Genomic DNA, 20,331 nt, shown 5'->3' on the forward strand with positions numbered 1-20,331 from the left:
GTCATAGTCCATGGCAGGGCAGACAGGAGGCAGCAAGCAGCAGCCTTCTTTTCCCTTTATCCCATCCAGGCTACAAGACTTTGGGGTGGTGCCACCTATACCCAGGGTGGGGCTTCCTATTGCCCACACCCAGAACTATGAAAAACCAATTAGTGGACTAGTCCTAGTATCACTCCCCTAATCCATATCCACACATCCTAAATCCAGCCACCTCTGAAAAGCTCCATCTACAACTGTGTGAGGCTTTGGGAAGACATCTAGATTCAAGCTATGATAGTATGTACGGAAAAAATAGGGCTGGGGGTGTAGCTCAGCAGCATAGCACCCTGCTGGGCAAACATGACACCCTGAGTTCCATTCCTGGTACCAAAAACAACAACAAAAAGAGGGTCTCACAAGGAAAAAATAGTTTATAGAGGGCTCAGTACAATTTGCAGTTTCAGGCATACACTGGGGTTCTGGAACAAGGTTTCCCTGTGGACGGGGGAGCACTGTGTACTAAACTGTATCCACAGTAGGGCCCAAGCTGTGAAAATTATGACCGAATTAAGACAGAGGAGTCAAGTCTGGTGGTGCATGCCTGAATCCCAGCACTTGGGAGGCTGGGACTACAGGATCGCCAGGAGTTTGCAGCCAGCCTGGACTATATATTGTGAGTTCGAGGCCAGCCTGAACTACACAGGGAGACCATCTCAAAAACAAACAAACAAACAAACAAATAAATAGATTAGGACAGAGGAGGTGCAGGAAAGTAAACAGCTTGACCTCCTACAGTATCAAACCATGGTGAATTTTTTCCTTTGTTTCTTTGTTGTGAATGCTGCATGCATACCTACAATCACACCCCGGTTTTGTGTGCGTCCCTTCCCAGGCTGCCATGAGACTGGGTCCAGCCCTCTGAGACTCTGCTCCCTTATCTGTTCACTTTCACTCCCCTCCTCAGTTCTGTGTCAGACAACTCCCTGTACCTACAGAATGTCTCCCCTCCTGCTGCTGGAGGGACATTTCTATCTGAAAGGACCCCGCCTGCTCTTTACTACTGTCCCCCCCCTTTTTTTTGAGGCAGGGTCTCCCTTGATAGTTCAGGCTGGCCCTGAATCACTATGTAGCCCAAGTTGGCCTGGAACTTGTGGCAATCCTCCTACCTCAGCCTCCCGAGTGCTGGGATTACAGGTGTGCACCACCACACCTGGCTTCCTCCTCCATTTTTTAAACCCAGCTCAGGGGCCACCAACTCCTCCAGTGTCAAATCGCTTCATACTTTCTTATTTCTACTTTTGCAGGGCTGGGGATTAAACCTGGAGCCTTGCACATGCTACGCAAGTGCTTTACCACTGAACTACATTCCCAGTTCTTTCTATTCTTTATTTTGAGGCAGGGTCTCACTGGATCTGCCAGGCCGGCCTTGAACTTGTGATCCTCCAGCCTCAGGCTCCCAAGTGTGCGCTGCCGTGCTGGGCAGTGCGGAATCTTTAGCAGTCTTTATTTCACTATGCTCTGAAATGAGGAGAGGGAAGAAAGCAGCAGGTAACCTACCCTGGGGCCATTGAAGCAGGCAATGGCTTCTCGTCCCAGTTTAATTTACATCGGCTCCCTGGCTGGTACCCAGGCCTGCGCCTCCTTTGCCGTGTTTAGAAAGTGACTCTGGTACAGAGCACATGGGAAACCTGCTTTCTCCACTGCTCAACACCTAACATCCAAATGCTGGCAAATACACAGGCCTTAAACTCTCTCTTGCTCACACTTGTGCCCCAGGACGAGTGTAATGAGCATGGCTTGAGAAAGCTTAGAAGGGAGGCTCTGAGCATTCTGGATTTTCCTCGGCCTGCAGATGAGCGCTGTCTGTGCCTGTCATCTATAAACTGTTGTTAATGTCCCAGTATTTTCAGAGCTCATCACAGCCTATTTGATAAAATCTAGGTTTCAGCCTCTCAACATGGGGAGAGAAAATAGAGATCAGAATAGGACACAGTTACCAGCTTTGAGACAAAAAATAAACAGTGGCTCTGTGGTGGTGTCTCAGACTCAGGGCTGGGCCCATACCTCGGCCCTGAGGACTGGGCTGGAGAACCAAGAGCAGAAGGTGGGTGGATGCTTCTTCCCCTTAGCCCAGAAATCCCACGCCTCCACGTCTGCACCTGCTCACGCAGGGCAGCAGGTCAGAGACAGCTTTGATGGCTTGGAAACAACCTTACACTCGACAGTGGAGGGAGGACTGGCTGAATAAACCAGGGACATCCACGGCCCAGATGCCACGCAGCAGCGGAAATGAGTGGTGGAGGTGTAAGTGCTGCCCCAGACAGCTCTGCAAACACACTGGTAATGAGAAAGGAAGCTGCAGACCTCGGAGGACACAATACCATCTGTGCGCAACAAACTCGGGAGGGAATGAAATACGCTGTAAACGCACAAAGACAGATCTGACCCGAAGGATCTGCAGCACAGTGCTAACGCTGGTTACTGGCTCGGGCTGCGGGTCTCAGGATGAGGGGGTCTCAGGCTGCACCATCCACTATGGCTGCCACTGGTCACTTGAGGCCATGTAAATAAAATTTAAAATGTAGTTCCTCCTTCACACTAGCCACATTTCATATATTCAGGAGCCACACGTGGGAAAGGCTGAGCAACAGGAACTACGTTACTCAGAAAGACGAGGCTCCGCCTGGCCCTGCATACATAGTAAGGTGATGGTCAGTAACAGTAAAACATACGTCAGAGGCTAGAAGAAAGGACTGTTAATATTTTCTCTTTAAAAATGATAAATGTGGGCCGGGGATTCAGCTCAGTGGTTTCGCCGCCTGCTGTGCAAGCGCAAGGACCCGAGTTCGATCCCTGGTACCAAAAAAAAAAAAATGATAAATGCTTGACAGAGGTTTAACTTGATTTAAACATTACACAATATTCACATGTCAAAACATATGACACTGTACCCCAATAATATGTGCAATTTTATGTTTTTATCAGTTAAGAAGTAAATTTAGTAATAAAGATTTTAACTACAAAAAATAAAAATAGCCAGGAATAGGTAGTGGCTGAATCAGACAACCCAAGTAGAGAACATCTGCACCAACCCAGAATGTTCCCTTGGCCAGTTCTCACTTAGGGTTTAATTTTTAGTTGAATTTTCTCCCCCAATTGAAATATTTTACATGTTACTCTAAAATCAATATAATCTTTAATGTTTCCTCCATTTTTTTTTTCAGGCTAAAACTCCTCACACAATCTGATAAGAATTTTTGTTTAGAAATTTGGAATCCTAGCTGGGCGAGGTAGGGCCTCTCTATAACAATCCCAGCACTCTGGGGAGCTGAGGCAGGAGGATCGAAAAGCCCAGGCAACCTAACAACTGGGTCTCAAAATAAAAAATAAAGAGTATGCGTGTGGGGGGGGGGGCGCGGTTGGCTAGGGATGTAGCAGGGTGTGAAGGCCCTAGGTTCAATCCCCAGTACTGGAAAAAAACAAACAACCAAAATTTGTAATCTTAGTGTTCACACACACACACACACACACACACACACACACACACACTGTTTTCTGTACTTGCTCAGCTCTGTTCTTCCTGGAATTTTGATGCAAAGGAGCTGAATGAAGACCCAGATGTCATTTCCTCTACTGCAGCCCGCACACGTGCAACACGAAGGGGCACAGTACACTAGACCCAGTGAGTGGAAGGGGAAAAGAAAGAGAATGCACACGTCCACCCCCTTGAAGTAACGGTGCTGCACAACTGGCCACAAAAGTAAATACAAGCACTGGGTGAGTCAAAGCCAGCGCGGTGGGCCTGGACTGAGGGTGGGACGCTTTAGTTCAGCTGCTCCCCGCGGAGATGGCCCATGAGTGGCCAGGGGCAGAGAAGAAAAAGGAAGGTGTTCTAGAGAGCCGGGACAGCATCAGCAAAGGCTCGGGGGTCAAGCTCAAGAGAACTTCTGAGAAGCCAGCTGGCCTGTCGTCCGGAGCAGAGCTGTGGCTGCTGGCCGTTAGGGAGGGGCCACAAGGCAAGAAGCCCTCCAAAGCCTCGCCAGGAGGGGAGAGCTGTCATTACTGCTCACCAGCAGGCCCTGCCACCACCTGGAATGTGCGGGGAATTTACACGCAGTGGATAAATGGGTGGGGTGGGCCTGGACTCCCCCAGAGCCCACTAAAGAAGGCGACTACGCTGAAAAGGGCCAAATCAAGGCCCCAGACTACAAGCGTCCACTGGGTAGTGTAACAAACTTGGGGGGCCATACTGGGTTAGGGAGTGACACCAGTGGGGGGGTGAGATATTCTGGGCTTCTGCGGAGCAAAATCCCAGGTACAGTCAAAATACCAGTGGACACTTAAATTTTATTACAGTAAGACACATTGCTATTAACCCCCCTCACAACACACTCAAAACTCACTTCCAACACACTTACCCCACTATTCTTGCCACTTTCTGCGGCAGTTCTGGAAGTCCTCTCTCATGAGCATCTTTACAAGGTATGATCGAAAATACTATGCATGCTGCCGTCAAGCGCCATCAGTGGAAAGCCAGGTGGAAAAGACACTACAGTGTATCCCACATATGCATTGGATCTGGCACTGTGATGCCTGGGTCTTCCCCAAAGTCAAAATGACCATGAAAGGTAAACATTTTGAGTCAGGACTTCGAGGCAATCAGGACTGCGCAACTAAAGATACGAAAGTGGACCTCTAGAACTGCTTTGGAAAGAGGCAGCAACAACAGGATGTGTTTGGAGTCAGGGGTTTTAATGTCAATGTGGCTCTTACAGTAATAATTTTTTTGTTTTCTTTTGGTACTGGGGATCGAACTCGGGTCCTTGCGCTTGTGAGGCAGGCAGCGGGAACCACTGAGCTAAATCCCTGGCCCTACAGTAGTAATTTTTAATGTAAATATCCACTGTACTTTTCAACCACAGCACACAAGTTAAAAAAGGAAGTTGGAAACAAAGCTGAGCCATCTACTGGTGTCCACCCTCCCCAAAGCTAAGCAATGGCACCACTTGGGATGGGAGCAGAGCCCCAGGTAGCTCAGCTCCACCACGCTGCACCCCTCACCCACTATGAGGACCTGGGACTGCAGGCAGCTTCCAACAGCAGAAGCACAGGGGGAGCCAGGCAGGGGTGCACTTCCCAGGCAGCCTTGACACTTTCAGACCTCAAGGTGTGGCCTTGGAACCCTAAATGTGTTTTGAAGCTTTGACAACAAATTACTTGAGAGAGCACTGTTGGTATCTTATTTTGTAATGTGATTGGTACAGAGCACTCACTTTATAAACACTATCAGTGTAAGTTGTACATTCCTTATATTTATGGAAGGAAGTACTTTATGGGCCTTTTAAGCCCTGGAATACCAATAAACGAGAGCCAAGGAAAAGCTATGTTTGTGTTTGTGTGTAGAGTTTTCTGTAAGGTGATCTGAGCTCCTCCTCGTGGGGATTCATTCATCTGAATACCTACTACTACAGGGCAGCACTCGAGGATTTTTTAACACACATGATCAGTTGTGGATAAAAAGCATTCCATGGGCTGGGGATTTAGCTCAGTGGTTCCGGCGCCTGCCTCACAAGTGCAAGGTCCCGAGTTCGATCCCCAGTACCAAAAAAAAGAAAAAGCATTCCAACAAATAACTTCTATTCTCACAGCATAGAGAATGTATCACATGAAAAACAATGCAGCATTAGGAATTTCATTGGTAGTTTGGTGCCAAGAACTAGAAATCAGGATTTCGGATGTACAACACGCTCATGCTTTCCTCTTTCCCAAAATTACACCCAGTTTCCTATTGTGGTCACCGAGGAGCCTATAAAAAGCAAGGTTACACACCTCTAGCTTTCCAAAGAACACACGGTATCAAATATAGAAACCAGAGGAAGTGTCATTGTTATGGTGCCAAATTGATTGAGAACAAGTGTTAAGTGCTTTAAATATACAGGCGAACTAACAGATTTAAGACAGACTCTTAAAGGCTAAGAATCCAAGATCAACCAATCATTCAGATGCCCGAACACCCAACCACAGAGGCTGCTGCAGCACACACCAGGTTCCAGAACACAAAACCAGACACCGTACCCAGTGCCCAGGGTGGCTGAATCATAATGCCAGGGCCAGGGTGGTAGCGGTGCCAAAGGAAAATTTCAGAAGCAATGCTTTGAAATGCAAAACAGAATCCAGAGCAAGTACCAGAATTCTGCAAAAATGCAAAGCAAGTACTAGGTTGAGCCCTACTAAAATGCCAAGTAAGCGGCTGTCCGAGTGAAGCCAAGGCCCATTTTTAATGGGCCGGCTCCACTGCACATGGGCATCGTGTTATACCCAGATGAGGGCAAGTCCCTTGCCAGATGCTGCCCACTGCAAGCAGCAAAGAACAGATGCACTGGGAAAGCAGTTCCTAAGGAAGCTGTAAATGAGCCAAGGAGCATCCTTCCTCCAAAGCAGACCCCAGGGCCTCTGGAGAGGGGCCCCTGTTGTCATCAGAAAGGACTGGCTGGTGGTGAAATGTGTAACACAGCCGCTCCTATTAACATCAACATAAGCCTGGGTTATTACTGTCTTGCTGCCTGTCGGGAACCGTTGGGAGGTTTGCACGCCTTTTTATCGAGTGCCCCTAAGGACAATGAGGTAGAGTCTGCTGTCTCTATTTTACAGATGAGGAAAATGTGGCATAGCGCAATTAGGAAACAGCTTCAAAATCACCTAACTGCTAAACAGGGCAGCTGGATTCAAAGCAGGCTTGTCTGCTTCCAGGATCTTCACACTTAACCTGTGTCCTGCAAAGGAGACACTGAGATTTATCCATCTCAACGAGTCATTAGAGAAAAATCCATCTTTTTAGCCAGGAAGATACACAAGGCTTTGTGCAGAGCTGTCACCAGCTAAGACATTATTAAGAAACGAGTGAATAACAAGGCCTCTACAGGCTATGTATGCATTCTTAAGAGAATGACATTACTGTGGGCTGTGAGGTCACAGAAGCCTAGAGGAGCAAACGGAAAAATCAATGCTTTGCACATGCCAATTTGCACATGCCGACCGACCCAGCCGTGCCTGTGGTGGTGCTGAAACAATGCCGGAGACCTGGGCCTTGTTTTATCATCTCAGGTCCCCTGAGAGTCAGCAATGGCGATGGCAGTGCCCATAAGGCAGGCCTTACACCCGCAGCAGCCTGGCTATAATCCCAGCACTCCGCGAGGCTGAGGCAGTTCAAGACCAGCATGGGCAATGAAGTGACTTAGGGAGACCTTGTCTCAAAATAAAAAAAATAAAAAGGGGGCCTGGGGATATAGCTCAGGGTGAAGGCCCCGGGTTCAATCCTCACCACCATAGAGGAAAAGAAAGGAAAAGAAAAGGCAAAGGAAAGGAAGGAAGGAGGGAGGGCGGGCACCTTGCACCAGATGCCCACTGCTCTGTGAGTATCACCAGCCTCCCAGCTACTGACGGGCCGCCCTTGCTGGCCAGCTTCCTCCGATTGCTGCTCAGCACAGAAGCTGTCTGGCAGCACAGGGCCCCCCAGCAGCTCTCAATGAGCCCTTCTGGCAGGGTGTTGGGGACCATCCTGGGGTGTGGGTAAGAGCCCTGGCATAGGCTGGCACAAGCCCTTGGCTGCCTCCTAGCACGCCCACTGTCGGAGCTGCAAAACAGCCCTGCGATTGTTTGCACGCATGCTTTCTTCTTTTCTTGGGTTTCCTACAGTTTTATTGCAGTACGATTAACATGCAATGATTTTAAGAGCAGTGCCTTGAGTTTTGACAACCGTCCTTACACTGGCGTACCAACCACCCAAACAAGAGATAGGACATTTCCAATCACCTCAAAAACTTCCTCTTTTCAGGTTCCCACCCAACCACTATCTCATTCCTATCAACCTAGATTGGTTATTGCATGTAGACTTGAATGATCACTTCTAAAACACAATTACAAGACCCTAGATAACTATCTATAAAGCCTTTGGTGGTAAAAAATTCTTTTAATTATATTTGTGTTCTGCCAATTAAATACTCATTGTACAAACTGCGAAAAATGCAGAATATTTTTTAAAAAGAAATTAAAATTGTCTGTGATCTACTCACCCAGATGTTTTCAGATCTAGTGTGTTTCTTTCAGGGCTACAACATATGCATTGATCACAGGCTGGCTCCCTGTGTGACAGTAACTCTCTCCTGCTTTTTAAAGTAAAGCTTGCTGCTCATTTCAGAGCAGGCCATCTAGAGTTGCCCATGTGAGGCAGCGCAATCAAAAATGAACCCATAATTCAGGGTTCTAAACCTTGTGGTTCAGTTGGAGCTGGAATCTAAATGTACATTTATTTTCTTCTGTGGGATACGTCTGGTTCCCTCCTCCCCATTTGCATGGGCCCCTCACGGCACCTCGGTTTTGATGCTGAGCACGACGGGCAGTTGCTTGAGACCCGCTCCGTGGTGAATTTTGCCAGTAGCTCAGACTTTCCCTAGCATATATCCCAGATTTGATAATCATCCCCCCAGCCACTTTCCCAAAATGCACTAACAGACATGCCCTGAATCTTATTTATGTCACTTATCTCGAGCTCCACAAACCAAGGAAGAAATAGACAATGTGTAACCGCCGTAATCATCTCAGCAGGTAATCAATGGCTGTTTCTTATGACTGACACCTCAAAGTGATAGAAATCAGATGGTTATACTCTGGCCTGTTCTTTCTATGGAATTATGATCAATGTGGGAAGGCACAATTAAGATGACAACACATTGCTGCAATCACTACAGGATTTTCTCTGACCCTAGAGAAATCTCCAACCCACCATCACTAACTCCCTGGAAGTGTGGGCTGCTACGTGTATACACATCCATATACATATATGATATATATAAACACACATATACATATGAATGAATGATTCCTGTGATTGTTTTATAGTTCAATGCAAATAGTTGCAATCTTGCTACTGGCCAACATTCAGCGCAAGTGCCAGGGAACGCAAAGCTGACTAAGATAGGGATGGTGTCCTCAAGAGGCTCACAGATCTACTGTGCAAAGACATAAACGACATCCAGCAGGACAAAGCAATGACAAAAATAAGGGTAAAGTGGAAAGTGCGCTGGGGCATGAAGCGGGTTTGGTAATGGCTCTGGGCTCTCCCGGAATTCCTCTTGCACACTCTGGCTCTAGACGCCCCCATCTGTAGCGTCTGTGAGATGTTACAAGATGCTGGGATGGCTCCTTTCTCAGAGATCTTTGGGTAACATCTCTGCAAGTGTTCTTATAATTTAGAGAGGATTCTTCACACAAAGTATCAATGTTATTCCAAGTGTTATCCAATTAGAAAGTTGGGAGCTAGACAGAAGTCTCTCTGAGAGTTACGATCAGGGTGGGAGCTCTGCCAAGCTAAGAGTCTAAGACTCCTGGTTCTTGGATGCCCGACTCAGTACAGGTCCTTCTGTACAGTAACAATGAAGCGTTGGAATCTAGGATCCTGAGTCTCAGATTTATGGACAGACTACTCTGGTAGGAGAAAGGACAGGTTAAAAAACATAGGAAATGTCAAGTATCACTAGTAACAAAGGATATAGTTTAAAATGATATAAACTCTTCTATCAAATTAACAAAGCTGGGGGGAGCCACGGGATTTAATGTTTTTGAGAGTACAGGGAGCTAGGCATTCTCAGCTGCTTGTGGGAGACTAACTCATACAAACTGACACTACGTACGGCCGGGGATTTAACTCAGTGGTTCTGCCGCCTGCCTCGCAAGTGCAAGGACCCGAGTTCGATCCCCAGTACCAAAAAAAAAAACCCAAAACAACCCGCATCAAACTGACACTACGTAACAAGTCTTCAAAACTGTATTTTGGCCAACCTATTCGGAGGGTACAGCCCAGGGAAAAATTCCGAAGTTCAGAGACAGCCACAGGCACAAGGTGCTTCTCCATTCAGTGAATGTGGCCAGGAAAATTGGCAGCCAGCCAGTGTTCTGGTGTACAGCAGGGTGAGTGTACTTAACAGTAATGTACTGTATATTTTCTTTAACTAGAAAAAGGATTCGGAATGGTCTCACCACAAGGAAAATGATGTCTGAGGAAACAGATACGTTTACCCTGATTTGTGTATTATACTATATACACATGGATTAAAACATCACATAGTTCCCCATAAATTTGTACAAATACATACATGCACCTGGGGAGCTGCTATAGTTCAGACTGGTGATGCCCCCACAAGTTAAAGGCTGGGAGGTGGCAGGCCCTTTCAGAGATGCTTCCTGGAAGGAAGTCGGGTCAGTACTGGCTGACCAATGGGCAAGCAGGGTTGCCTTGCAGGGGATGTTGGGACTGGAACCCTGCCCTGTCCCCACTTTTTAGTACCCAGCCACATGAGGTGAGCAGCACCATCCACCACTTGCTCCGCCACGATGTGCTGCCTTCACCACAGGCCCAAAACCAACAGGGTGACTGCACCTCTGAAACTATGAGCCAAAATAAACCTATTCTTAAGTGGATTCGTCTGAGGGATTTGTTACAGCAACAGAACGCTAACTAACATAGGACCAAAGCACATATTCTACCCAGTCCTAAATAAATATATATTTTAAATAGCAACCAGCAAATTTTTAGTAACTTGGAATGAGGAAGGTACTTACATCCTAATGCTACATGAAAAAAAACCCAGAATACAAAATTGAATAAAATGAATAGTTCCAACCACACAAACAAATACGTAGAAGGAAAGATCAAAATAATATTTCACAGCTTGCTGTATATTTAATTTTCTAGAACTGGCTTATTATCAGAAAAAAAAACAGTCATTCTTTATATCAGTTTCTTTTATCTGACATAAGTAAAAAATCACAAGCACTGTTCTTAAACTATGGGACATAAGTTTTTGCTCATTTGATTTTTGCCTTTTTTAAAAATTAGGAAGCAGAAAATAAAAGGGCTGAAGAAAAGAGAAGGAAAGGGGGCTGCTCTCATCCTGATTAACCTCTCCCGTGAGGAGTTGCCACTATTTTAAAGCTAGGAAGGAAGTTCAGAAAAGCTCAGGTCCAAGGTCACCTGAGGGGACAATGTGGGGTTCAGGCCCAGAGTGGGAGCTTTCAGGCCTTCACCATGACGCGTCAGGCAAGGGCAACGCAGGCAGGATCGGCAGAGGGAGAGAACGCAAAGGGCAAAAGGAGGTGAGCTGCAGTCACCATGGCAACTTACACCGCACTATACAGATGGTGTTTTGTTGTCATTGCTGTGTTTGTTTTGTGGTGCTGGGGTTCAAACCCATGGCCACGCTACCGAGTTACACACCCAACCCCAACGGTGGGTTTTAATGAGTAAGACCTGAGGGATTTTCTTCTCCTCTCTTTTCCAGGTTTTCTAAAAAGTGCTATTAACTTCTTATTTTTATGTATGTGCAAGGTGAGAAGACCAGCTGAATCACTGAACTATGAACAGGAGAAAAAACCTCGGCTCCACCTACTCGGCCCCTCCTAAGGGGAGTGAAGGAATGGGGCCTAGGAGGGCAGGGGCCAACAGCGCCTACGTGCAGCAGCCATCCACCCTGGGATGCAGAAGGCTCACGACTCGGGAGAGGAGCCCAGAGCATGCATGTGCACAGGGAGCTGTGCGTGAGTGTCCGTGTGCGTGTTTTATACTGACAGGGTCACCTGTGATGCAGGGCAGCAGTGTCACGGAGGCTTCTGCAAAAATGAGTCTCTGCACCTCAGGAGGAGTCGGCCCAGCCCTAGTTTCCCTGTTCCTTTCACAACAGGTGCCCAGGCCACCCAGGATTCTCCACCAAGCACGTTTCCCAGGGTTGCGCACCAAGGTATTGCCCTACAGTGAGCACTTTCAGGACAAGAGGCACAAAGCACTTGAGGAGTAGAGGAATCAGTCAGAGCAGCTTTGGATTTAGTGGGAGTGGGTACAAAGTATGTGTGTGTGTGTGTGGGGGGGATCCTCAGGTGGTCTTCACGCTGGCTGCCCTCAGTCTGGGGGAAGCATTTCTCAGAGGGCCCTGTCTCGCCTCCCAAGTAAGTGGGATGCTCCCAGGCAGGACAGCCACGGCCTGGGCTCAGGTGAGAGGAATGGGGAAAGACCAGGTATGCAACTCCAACAAAAAGAGAAACCCTCGTTAATTTGTTTCTGCAGAGAACCCGTCCATGGCCTTCCCATCGCAGTACAAAGCGCATCTATCTGTCCATGTCCCTTGTCAACCCATGTTCCTAAGGATAAACAAGACTGTGGAAGTCACTTGTGTCCATTTGGAGAGCCATTTTTGGAAAGTGACTTGGTCAAGGAGTGGACCCAAAGGGAGTCTTTGGGGAGGGTCTGGTGGGGGAAGGGAAAGAGAGAAGCAGTCCAGTAGCGTACAGCTAGCTAGCAAGGTCGAGGCAATCTGTGTGTCCACGGCAAGTGGTGCAGACAGGCGCGTGCAGGAGCTGGCAGAGAATGACACAAAGAGGTAACTGCCCCACAGTGAGGCGCTCAACAGACCTGGGAGGTAGATGGGCACTAGCCACCATTTTTTACAAAGATGTAATTCTGAGAAACAGCTCCATGTGCATAAGGCCACCCAGCTGTGAACTGGCTCTTGGACTGAGATGAGCTAGGATTCCTTCTGTCTCAGACAGCCCTGTACCCTGCAGCGAAGACAGGAACCCAAAGGAGACGGAAGACTCACTCCAGAAAGAGTGAGGTGTGGGGGGCAAAGGTGAGTGCAGAGGGGAGAAGATGGGGCTCTGAAGACATGGCCAGAGCTGAAGACAGTGTTAAAGGACATGGATTTAAGTCAGTAAAATGGGTGGTCAAATGTCACCTTTACCTACAGCTCCTAGGCAACTTCTGCTTCCACATGGGTTCTCACTACTCATTGGTTAGTAAAACTAGTAGGGCTATGCCTGCCTGGCAAGCGCAAAGTCCTGAGTTCAATCCCTGGTACCAAATAAACAAATAAAACTCCTGGTAGCACTTTCCCAATGCGCCTTTACTTGGAATTCAGAGAAAAGAGGGGGAGAGAGGGAAAAGGTGTGAGCTGGGAGACCCTAGTTTTCACCTCACCTTACACCAGCAAACTGTGTGGCCTTGGAGAAATCTCTTGGAAAATAAAAGAAAGAACAATTGCAGGAAATCTGTGAGGAGTCCGCACTCCCAGCCTACCCACTCCCATCTTTCTACTTCACTATCTTGACTCCTGGGGAGAGAATGGTTGTAAGTATCCCTGGACCCTTTCTTTCCACAGAGTCAAGAAGATACTAAAATCTAGGCAGACAAGCTGCCCTTGAAGACTTGGCCAGGGAGCGACAGGCGTGAGGGTCTCCCACCCAACACCAGTGTGACTCTCCTTCACTGCAGACGGCTGCCCAAAGGGCTCTTTCATCAAAATCTTTCTCTGAATCATTCCAGGCAAGTCTACCCTGTTTGCATCTGGGGAAGTAAAAACATATTATTAAAGAGAAATGCAAATTTGTAGTGTATCTGAAAATAGCACCCAGATGTGTTGGCTTCCCAGTTCACCCTTCTGTTCCCTCCAGCTCTCCCTGGATTTGCTGTACCAGGGACCCTCAACTCTCAGGTACCATGGATGAGTTAGCAATTACCTGCCTAGTGCAATGGGTGGCCGGGAAGAAACAGTTCCTAATTCCTACCATTCTGACGGGCCTGTCCTAACTGCTTCCCTACTGCAGGTGCCCTGCAGTCACATGCTTTTGTCAAATGATCTGCAGCTTCAGGCTGCTCCCTCTGCAGAGAAGAACCGTGGAAAACGAGAGAGGCAGAGACAGAGAAAATACAGGTATATTCTGGGAACCTCGCAACCTCCCAAGCTTGTAAAGCCCAAGTGCAGCATCATCCCCACAGGTGAGCTGGATAAGCTGAGGTTGACCCCGCCCCTACTCGGTCCACCAGAGGAGTGACTCCTAACACTGAGGGGGCCTGCCCATGGTTCCACCTAGCTCAGAAAGCAGGTGTACTAGGAACAGGGCAAGCAAGTTGAGTGTCTGTCTTCTAAACAGGGGTACCAACTGCTGAGCATTCCCAGCACGCTTCCAGCTTCCTCTGCCTCTCACGAACTTTGTGACTCAGTCTGCAGAGTGAGGCAGCAAGCAGCCTCACTGATGGCCTAAATTGGGAATGTGCTCTTCCCCCTCAGGTGTGAATGAGCCCCTTCCCTGCCTTGGGAGTGGGAGGTGAAGACGGCTCCAATTCTTTTGCTGGTCCTAGGATAGCTAGCTGTTGAGAGACCTGGGCTCTGTTGTGTTATGTCCAACACACACACACACACACACACACACACACACACACACACATACACACCCCTGCCCCCTTGGAGGCTCTGTGATGTACCCCCTAGACTGGCCGCATCTCCAGGGCTCCACTCAACGAGAGGCAATGTGGGCCCCCAGGCGCTCCCTTCTTCACCCACACTACCCGCAAAGCCGAGGAATTCCTGGCACACTGTACCAAGATGCTGGTGTGCCGAACTGTTGCATAGTGGTGGAGGCGAGCGCTGGGCCCTCTGGGCAGCACCTCCCCCCTTCACCCCCGCGGAGGGCAGATCTGGAAGTTGTGGAGCCTGATGCCCCTGACAGGCGGGCGGCCGGGGCAAGCGGAGGGCAAGTCACCCAGGGGGGCAAGGGACGACTCCCCGCGCGGCGCCGCCCGCCACCTCCCCGAAGCCTGCGGAAGGTGGCAGCGCGAGTGGCTTCCCGCAGAAAACTCCTCAGCACAAGCGGCTTTGTTAGCCGCGCAAACGCGGCCACGCGGCCACCTCCACCGGCGCGCCCGGCCCGCTCGGCTCTGAGCAAGACCCGCTTTCCCCGGGCCCCCGCCCTCCGGCCGCACACGCCGGGCGCCTGCAAGCGCAGGACCGAGGACCGCGGACCCGGGATCCGGGCTCCTCGGCCGCCGCATCTCCGTGCCCTCGGCACCGGCGCGCGCACCGACCGCCCCACACAGCGCGGCTCGCTGGGCCCCGCGAGGGGACAAAGGTCCTCTCCGGGAACTTTGCGGAGTCGGCGCCCGCGGCCGGGCTGGGCCGGGCCCTCCTTACCGTACATCTCCGCGGGGCGCGCGCCTCCCGGGAGGCCGGCGTGGCCGTGCGGCTCGCGGCCCGCTCCCGGCGGCGCCTGCCTTCGTGCACGGCCCGGCGGGGCCGGCGGGGCCGGCAGGCGGGAGGGGCGGGGCGGGGCGGGGCCGGCGGGACGGAGCCGGCTCGTAGTCCCTCAGCCGGGCCGTCCGCGCCGCCTGCCGCTCGGGTCTCGGCGCCGCGGCGCAGGGGGCGGAGGCTGAACGGCGGCCGCGCCCCACAGCCTGCCCGCCCCGCAGCCGGAGCCGGCGCGCCTTCTCTCCAGTCCCCGGGCCGGGCTCCCCGCCCACAGCGCCCCCCGGGGCCGGGGTGCGGGGGTCTCAGGCGCGCCCTCTCCCGCGTCTCCCAGCCACGTCTGCTGCCCGGGATGCGGAGGAGGAGTGGGGGCGGCCTCCGCAGTCCTGCCGCTTCCTCAGCCGGGCCGTCCCTAAGGCGGCCCTCGGGCCCTCGGCTGCCGGGGAGCGCCCTTCCTGGGCCAGGTAGGCAGGAAACGCACCCGACTCCCGACCCCAGGTGCTACAGGAAGTCCGCCTGCTTTCCCTCTCCCAGATTTACCCGAGTACATTTGCGGGCTGTGCCTCCAGGACCTCCCAGCTGCGCCCGGGGACCGACTTGAATTCCACTCCACCTGTGACCACCCGAGACACATGGCAGAGCTTTCGCCCTCGGCCCTCACCCCGGAGCTCTGGCCTGCCTAGCCCGGGACAGCGCTACCTCTCAGGGGGCCCAGGCTTTCTGTGTCTATTTCCTGCTTTCTCTTTTTATCCATAGCTGAGGATTATTTTTTCTTCCTGGTGAAAGAAATGTCCTACTGGGAGAATTTAGAGAGGGAAGGACCTTAGAAATAGTGTTATGCCCTTCATTTTACTTCATTTAACCTGAGCGCTTCATTAATTTGCGCTGTTTCCTACATACACTGGGATGCAAGTCTACAGGCCGAGCATTTACCCTCTGAACCTCACTTTTGTAGGGAAATTTGGATGAAACCTACGTAAAAGTACACTGTGGGCGCTCGCCTATTTGTTTTCTTCCAAGACAGGGATAAAACCAGAGAGAAGACCCACGTTGCAGGGCTCTTGAAACAGTGCTCTCTCTGATGTACCCCAAAGCTGTTTTGTTTCTCTCTGGCATCTCCGAGCCCCCCTCCTCATACGGTACGTACTCCCCGTTTCTAAGTTTTATATCTTTTCTTTATGTACCTCTCAGCAGCATGAGAGCCCCAGAGGCCCCCTGGAATCCCCGAGGAGATTCTCAGAGCTCACTTTTAGAGTAGACCCTCCAGGGACTCACGAAGCCCTTCCTCCTTCCCCAGCTGCCCGACGGGACAGGTGGCCCTCGGTCTGCTGAGAGACCCGAACCAGGGCAGGGAGGGAAGTCTGGAATCTGGCTCAAGTGGCCTCCTGGAAATGCTCCCTCCTACCCTCCCTTCTGTTCAGCGCAGTGCGTGCTGAGGAATCTCTGGTGTCGGCAACACAGAGGGAGATACGAGATCTGCCTTCAGGAGTAGTCTCTCATGGAGCAGCAGAGGCTGCTGTTGAAAATGTTACACCACAAGGAAGAAGGTGGTCAATTCTGCCGGAGAGGCGCCGACCTCTAGAAATTCAGAGGGCTCACAGGTTAATAGGTTAATGTAATGGTTTGGTTTGGGGGTTTTTGTGGGTTGTTGGCCTCTTCCTTCCTTCCTTTCTTTCATACATCATACTAGGAATTAAACCTGGCCTTTGCAAGGAACTACATCCTCAGTCCTTTTTAAAAATTTTATCTTGAACTAAAAAAGAAGACCCCCCCCCAAAAATACATAAAAGATCCAATCAAAAATGGGCAAGTGAAATGAACAGACACTTCTCAGAAGTACAGATGGCTAATAAATACATGAAAAGATGTTCAGTATTGCTGGCTATTAGAGAAATACAAATTAAAACACCACAGATTCCATCTCACTCTAGAAAGAATGTCATCATCCAGAAGTCAAATAGTGAAATACCAAATGCTGGGGAGGCTGCAGGGAGAAAAGGAACCCTTCTATGTTGTTGGTAGGAATGCAAATTAGTACAACCACTATGTGTTGGAGTGGAATGTACAGATTCCTCAAAAAACTAAAACTAGAAATTCTGTTTGACTCAGCGATTCCCCTTCTAGGTATCTTCACAAAAAAGTTAGAGATCATATTACAGGGGTACATGCATACCATGTTTATAACAGACAGTTTATAATAGCTAAATATTGGAAGCAGCCCAAATGCCCATCAACAGATGAATGGTAAAGAAAATGGTAAAGAAATTGTATTTATACCCAATGGAGTACTACTCTACAATAAAGAAGGATAAATTTGAGACATTTATAGGTAAATGGGTATACTTTGAGACCATAATGTGAACTAAATCAGACGAGTTTAAATAATGCATGCTTCCTCTTATATGTGAAACCCAAAATATAAATAAAAAGCAAAAGCGAGGCGTGGTGATGCACACCTGTAATGCCAGCACTTGGGAGGCTGAGGCAGGAGGAGTGCCATGAGTTTAAGGCCAGCCTGGGCTTCATAGTGACACCTTGTCTCAAAAAAACAAAATGAGCAAAAAACTGAATAAAAAGAAAGCAAGAAAGAATAAAATAAAGTAGGGAGAACTTTTTCAAATGAGAAAGAGAGCGGGGGGGGAGGAAGGGGAAAAGGATTATAAAAAAGAATCAAAGAAAAAATGGAAATAGAGCATTTTCAAATGAGGGGATCAAGAGTTGGAAGGAGAGAGCAGGAAGTGATTTGGGAGGATGGAAGGAGGGGTGGGAGCGATGGGAGGGGAAGGGGCCCAAAGGAATTAGGATGTGTTACACACAAATACAAACTTTCCACCATAAATGTAATCGTTATGTATTGCAAACGTACTCATAAAAAATTCTAATACAAAATAATTTTTTAAAATCCCAAGACAGGGTCCCACTAAATCACTAAATTTCCTAGGCTGTGTTTGAACTTGGAATCCTCCTGCCTCAGCCTCCCTGAGTGCTGGGATTACAGCCATGTGCCACCAACCTGACAAATTCATTGTTTTTTGTGTTTTTGGTTCCAGGGATTGAACTCAGGACCTTGTGCTTGCCAGGCAGATGCCGTGCCACTGAGCTACATCCCCGGCCCTAATTCATTGTTTTTAATCAAATAGTTATTGGTCACTCCCAATCGTGTGTTAGATACTGTGGAAAGTTCTTAAGAGATGGGAGGTACATGAAAATCATAATAAATGTGTATGACTACAGGGGCACCTAAAAGAGCAAAGGAGAGATTCGTGAAGAAAAACCACTCAAGATCAGCTATGTAAACCAGGTGTGGTGGCATATGCCTATTATCCCAGCACTTGGGAGGCTGAGGCAGGAGGATGCATCGAGCTTGAGCCAGTCTGGGCTACATAGTGTGTTCAAGGCCAGCCTGGACCACATAGGGAGAGCCTCTCAAAAAAAAAAAAAAAAGGCTCTGAGAGGACAGGCAGTATTTCTAAATGCAGAGATAATGTAAATAATTCCAGCCACAGGAACTGATATTTGCAAAGGTCAGAGGTGGTGTGGAGCCTGGGTGTGTGATCATGTCTGACTGCCACTGAGCTGAAGAGGGGTCAGAAGGGACAGCCGGGCTCAGGCCCATTAGGAGGACTTGAGTGCCCAACCCAAAGGCTTCTGTGTCCACCTGAGTCATCCAGATTCGGCAAATAAAAATACAAGATGTCCCAAGAAGGCTTGAATTTGAATACATAAGCAATCATTTGTAAGCTTTTCTCCATGCAATGTTTGGGACTTTCTCATATTAAAAATGTTTTATTTTGTTTTCTGAAACTCAGACTTCACCCATGTTTTACCTGGCAGTCTTGGTTCACGTTGTGCTTTGGAGGGAGCTGCTCAGTGCAGAGGTCCCCTCCCAGCCTCCCATCTGTGTCGCTCAGTGTTAGGTGCTTGCCTTGATGCGTGAGGCCCTGGTTCAATCCCCAGAACCAAATAAAAGGGTGCAGGAAATGGCACTGGCAAGGGTTTCCGCTGGTGCTGTTACATAACCAGGCCACAGATTCGAGGCAACACAATCTCTGGCTCCTGGTGTAACACCCGAGAGCAGGACTCCAGCGTCCCAGTCTTCAGCGCAGTGCGTGTCAGCGAAGAGACATTACACAGGAATCTACCATGTAGGGGACTGTGTGCCCCAGACAAAGGGGCGTGCCTTACACAGGTCTCCGTTCAGACTGTCCAGGGCTTGCTGAGGCCCAACTTTACAAGGGCTTGGAAGCCAGAGACTGTGGGAGGAACTTTCCTTGGAATTTTAAACTTGATCTCTTCGTGGCCTGGCAATATATGGTCCTACATTCCCTGTGGGTGCCAGGCTGTGACAGTAAGTCACCGTTCCTAGCCAGCCCCGTGACCAGTGGGCCACAGTCCACTGCACTACTGAGGTAGGATGTGGGGTAGGTGCGGTAAGTGCATTTTCCACTCACAGTGGCTTTTATCAGGATGGAACTTGTTGTCAGTGAGGAGCAGCTGTATTTCCATGCCCATTTTACAGCTGGGAAACTGAGCCCAGAGAGACAGACAATACTGTAGTCATGGCAGAGCAGGAATCAAGCCTGGAGCACTTTGCCCAAATGAGATTCCCCTGTGGAACAACATTTGGCAGCTCATGCTGATGTCCAGCTACTACTGCATTTTATTTAAACCAAGGGCTTCTTCCTGGCAGGCTGAAGGCCCCACTCCCTTCCCTGCTCTACCTGTATCTGCTCCTCTGCCTGCTGTTCCATCTCTCCAGAGTCTGCAGAGGGCCCCAGGCTGTCCGGACCAGGCCAGGCCCTCAACTTGCACCCCGCTTGGGGCTCATTGCTGGTGATGCGTATGGCGATGGTGGCCTGGCTACCACTGGCTGGAGCCCAAGGGCTCTCCTGGGACTGGGTCTTCCAGGCCAAAGGAACTAAGCCTAGGGAAAGGCTATCTCTGGCCAAAGTGCACCGGTCAACATGGCCACTGAGAATATCATCGCCACTGACAGCTCCAGTGACCACCTCTGCGATGAACCAGCACCACACAGAGGTCCATATTTGCCTATGAACCACAGGTCAGAGTTCCTGTGTTCCTGTGTTCCAGAGAAGGAAGGGTTAGAAGCGGGAGGCGAGCTACAGCCACCTCATGAAACCCAGGAGCCTTCACCTACACCGGGTATCTGCATTCACAGATGTCACCAAGGCCTGTCCTTGCCTAGGAGTCTGGCTTCCTGAGGTCCAGCCTCACGCCACTGTGTCCACACAAAAGCCTCAGACCCATCAGCCCCAGCACCTCCAGC

The 20,331-nt window shown here is 49.6% G+C and overlaps 1 protein-coding gene and 1 long non-coding RNA gene across 6 annotated transcripts in view; one reads left to right on the forward strand and one right to left on the reverse strand.

Annotated features, from left to right (window-relative positions):
- The window catches only part of Efr3b (EFR3 homolog B), a 70,149-nt gene extending 54,544 nt beyond the window's left edge, over window positions 1-15,605 (reverse strand). For 2 of the 4 annotated variants that reach the window (XM_087216593.1, XM_087216592.1), the window contains exon 1: window positions 15,585-15,605. In XM_087216593.1, coding sequence (XP_087072719.1) covers window positions 15,585-15,594 — 10 coding nt within the window. In that variant the 5' untranslated portion in view covers window positions 15,595-15,605. Of the gene's footprint in view, window positions 1-14,993; window positions 15,107-15,584 lie in introns of those variants that run through there. The other 2 variants (XM_087216594.1, XM_021253565.2) reach the window with 1 other exon arrangement.
- On the forward strand, window positions 15,242-18,848 carry LOC106008897 (uncharacterized). Of its 2 annotated transcripts, none has more exons than XR_002392804.2 (4): window positions 15,242-15,508; window positions 16,069-16,183; window positions 16,466-16,645; window positions 18,095-18,848. It is a non-coding gene; the product is annotated as an uncharacterized LOC106008897 (long non-coding RNA). The 2 variants fall into 2 exon arrangements; XR_001183059.3 differs by having other exon boundaries at window positions 15,243-15,508; window positions 16,065-16,183.
- Window positions 18,849-20,331: the final 1,483 nt, after the last annotated feature.

This window comes from Heterocephalus glaber, unplaced genomic scaffold (genome assembly GCF_053883595.1).
Source record: "Heterocephalus glaber isolate CG9 unplaced genomic scaffold, H.glaber_assembly_v1.0 deba00001457, whole genome shotgun sequence".
Classification (NCBI taxonomy): Eukaryota; Metazoa; Chordata; class Mammalia; order Rodentia; family Bathyergidae; genus Heterocephalus; species Heterocephalus glaber.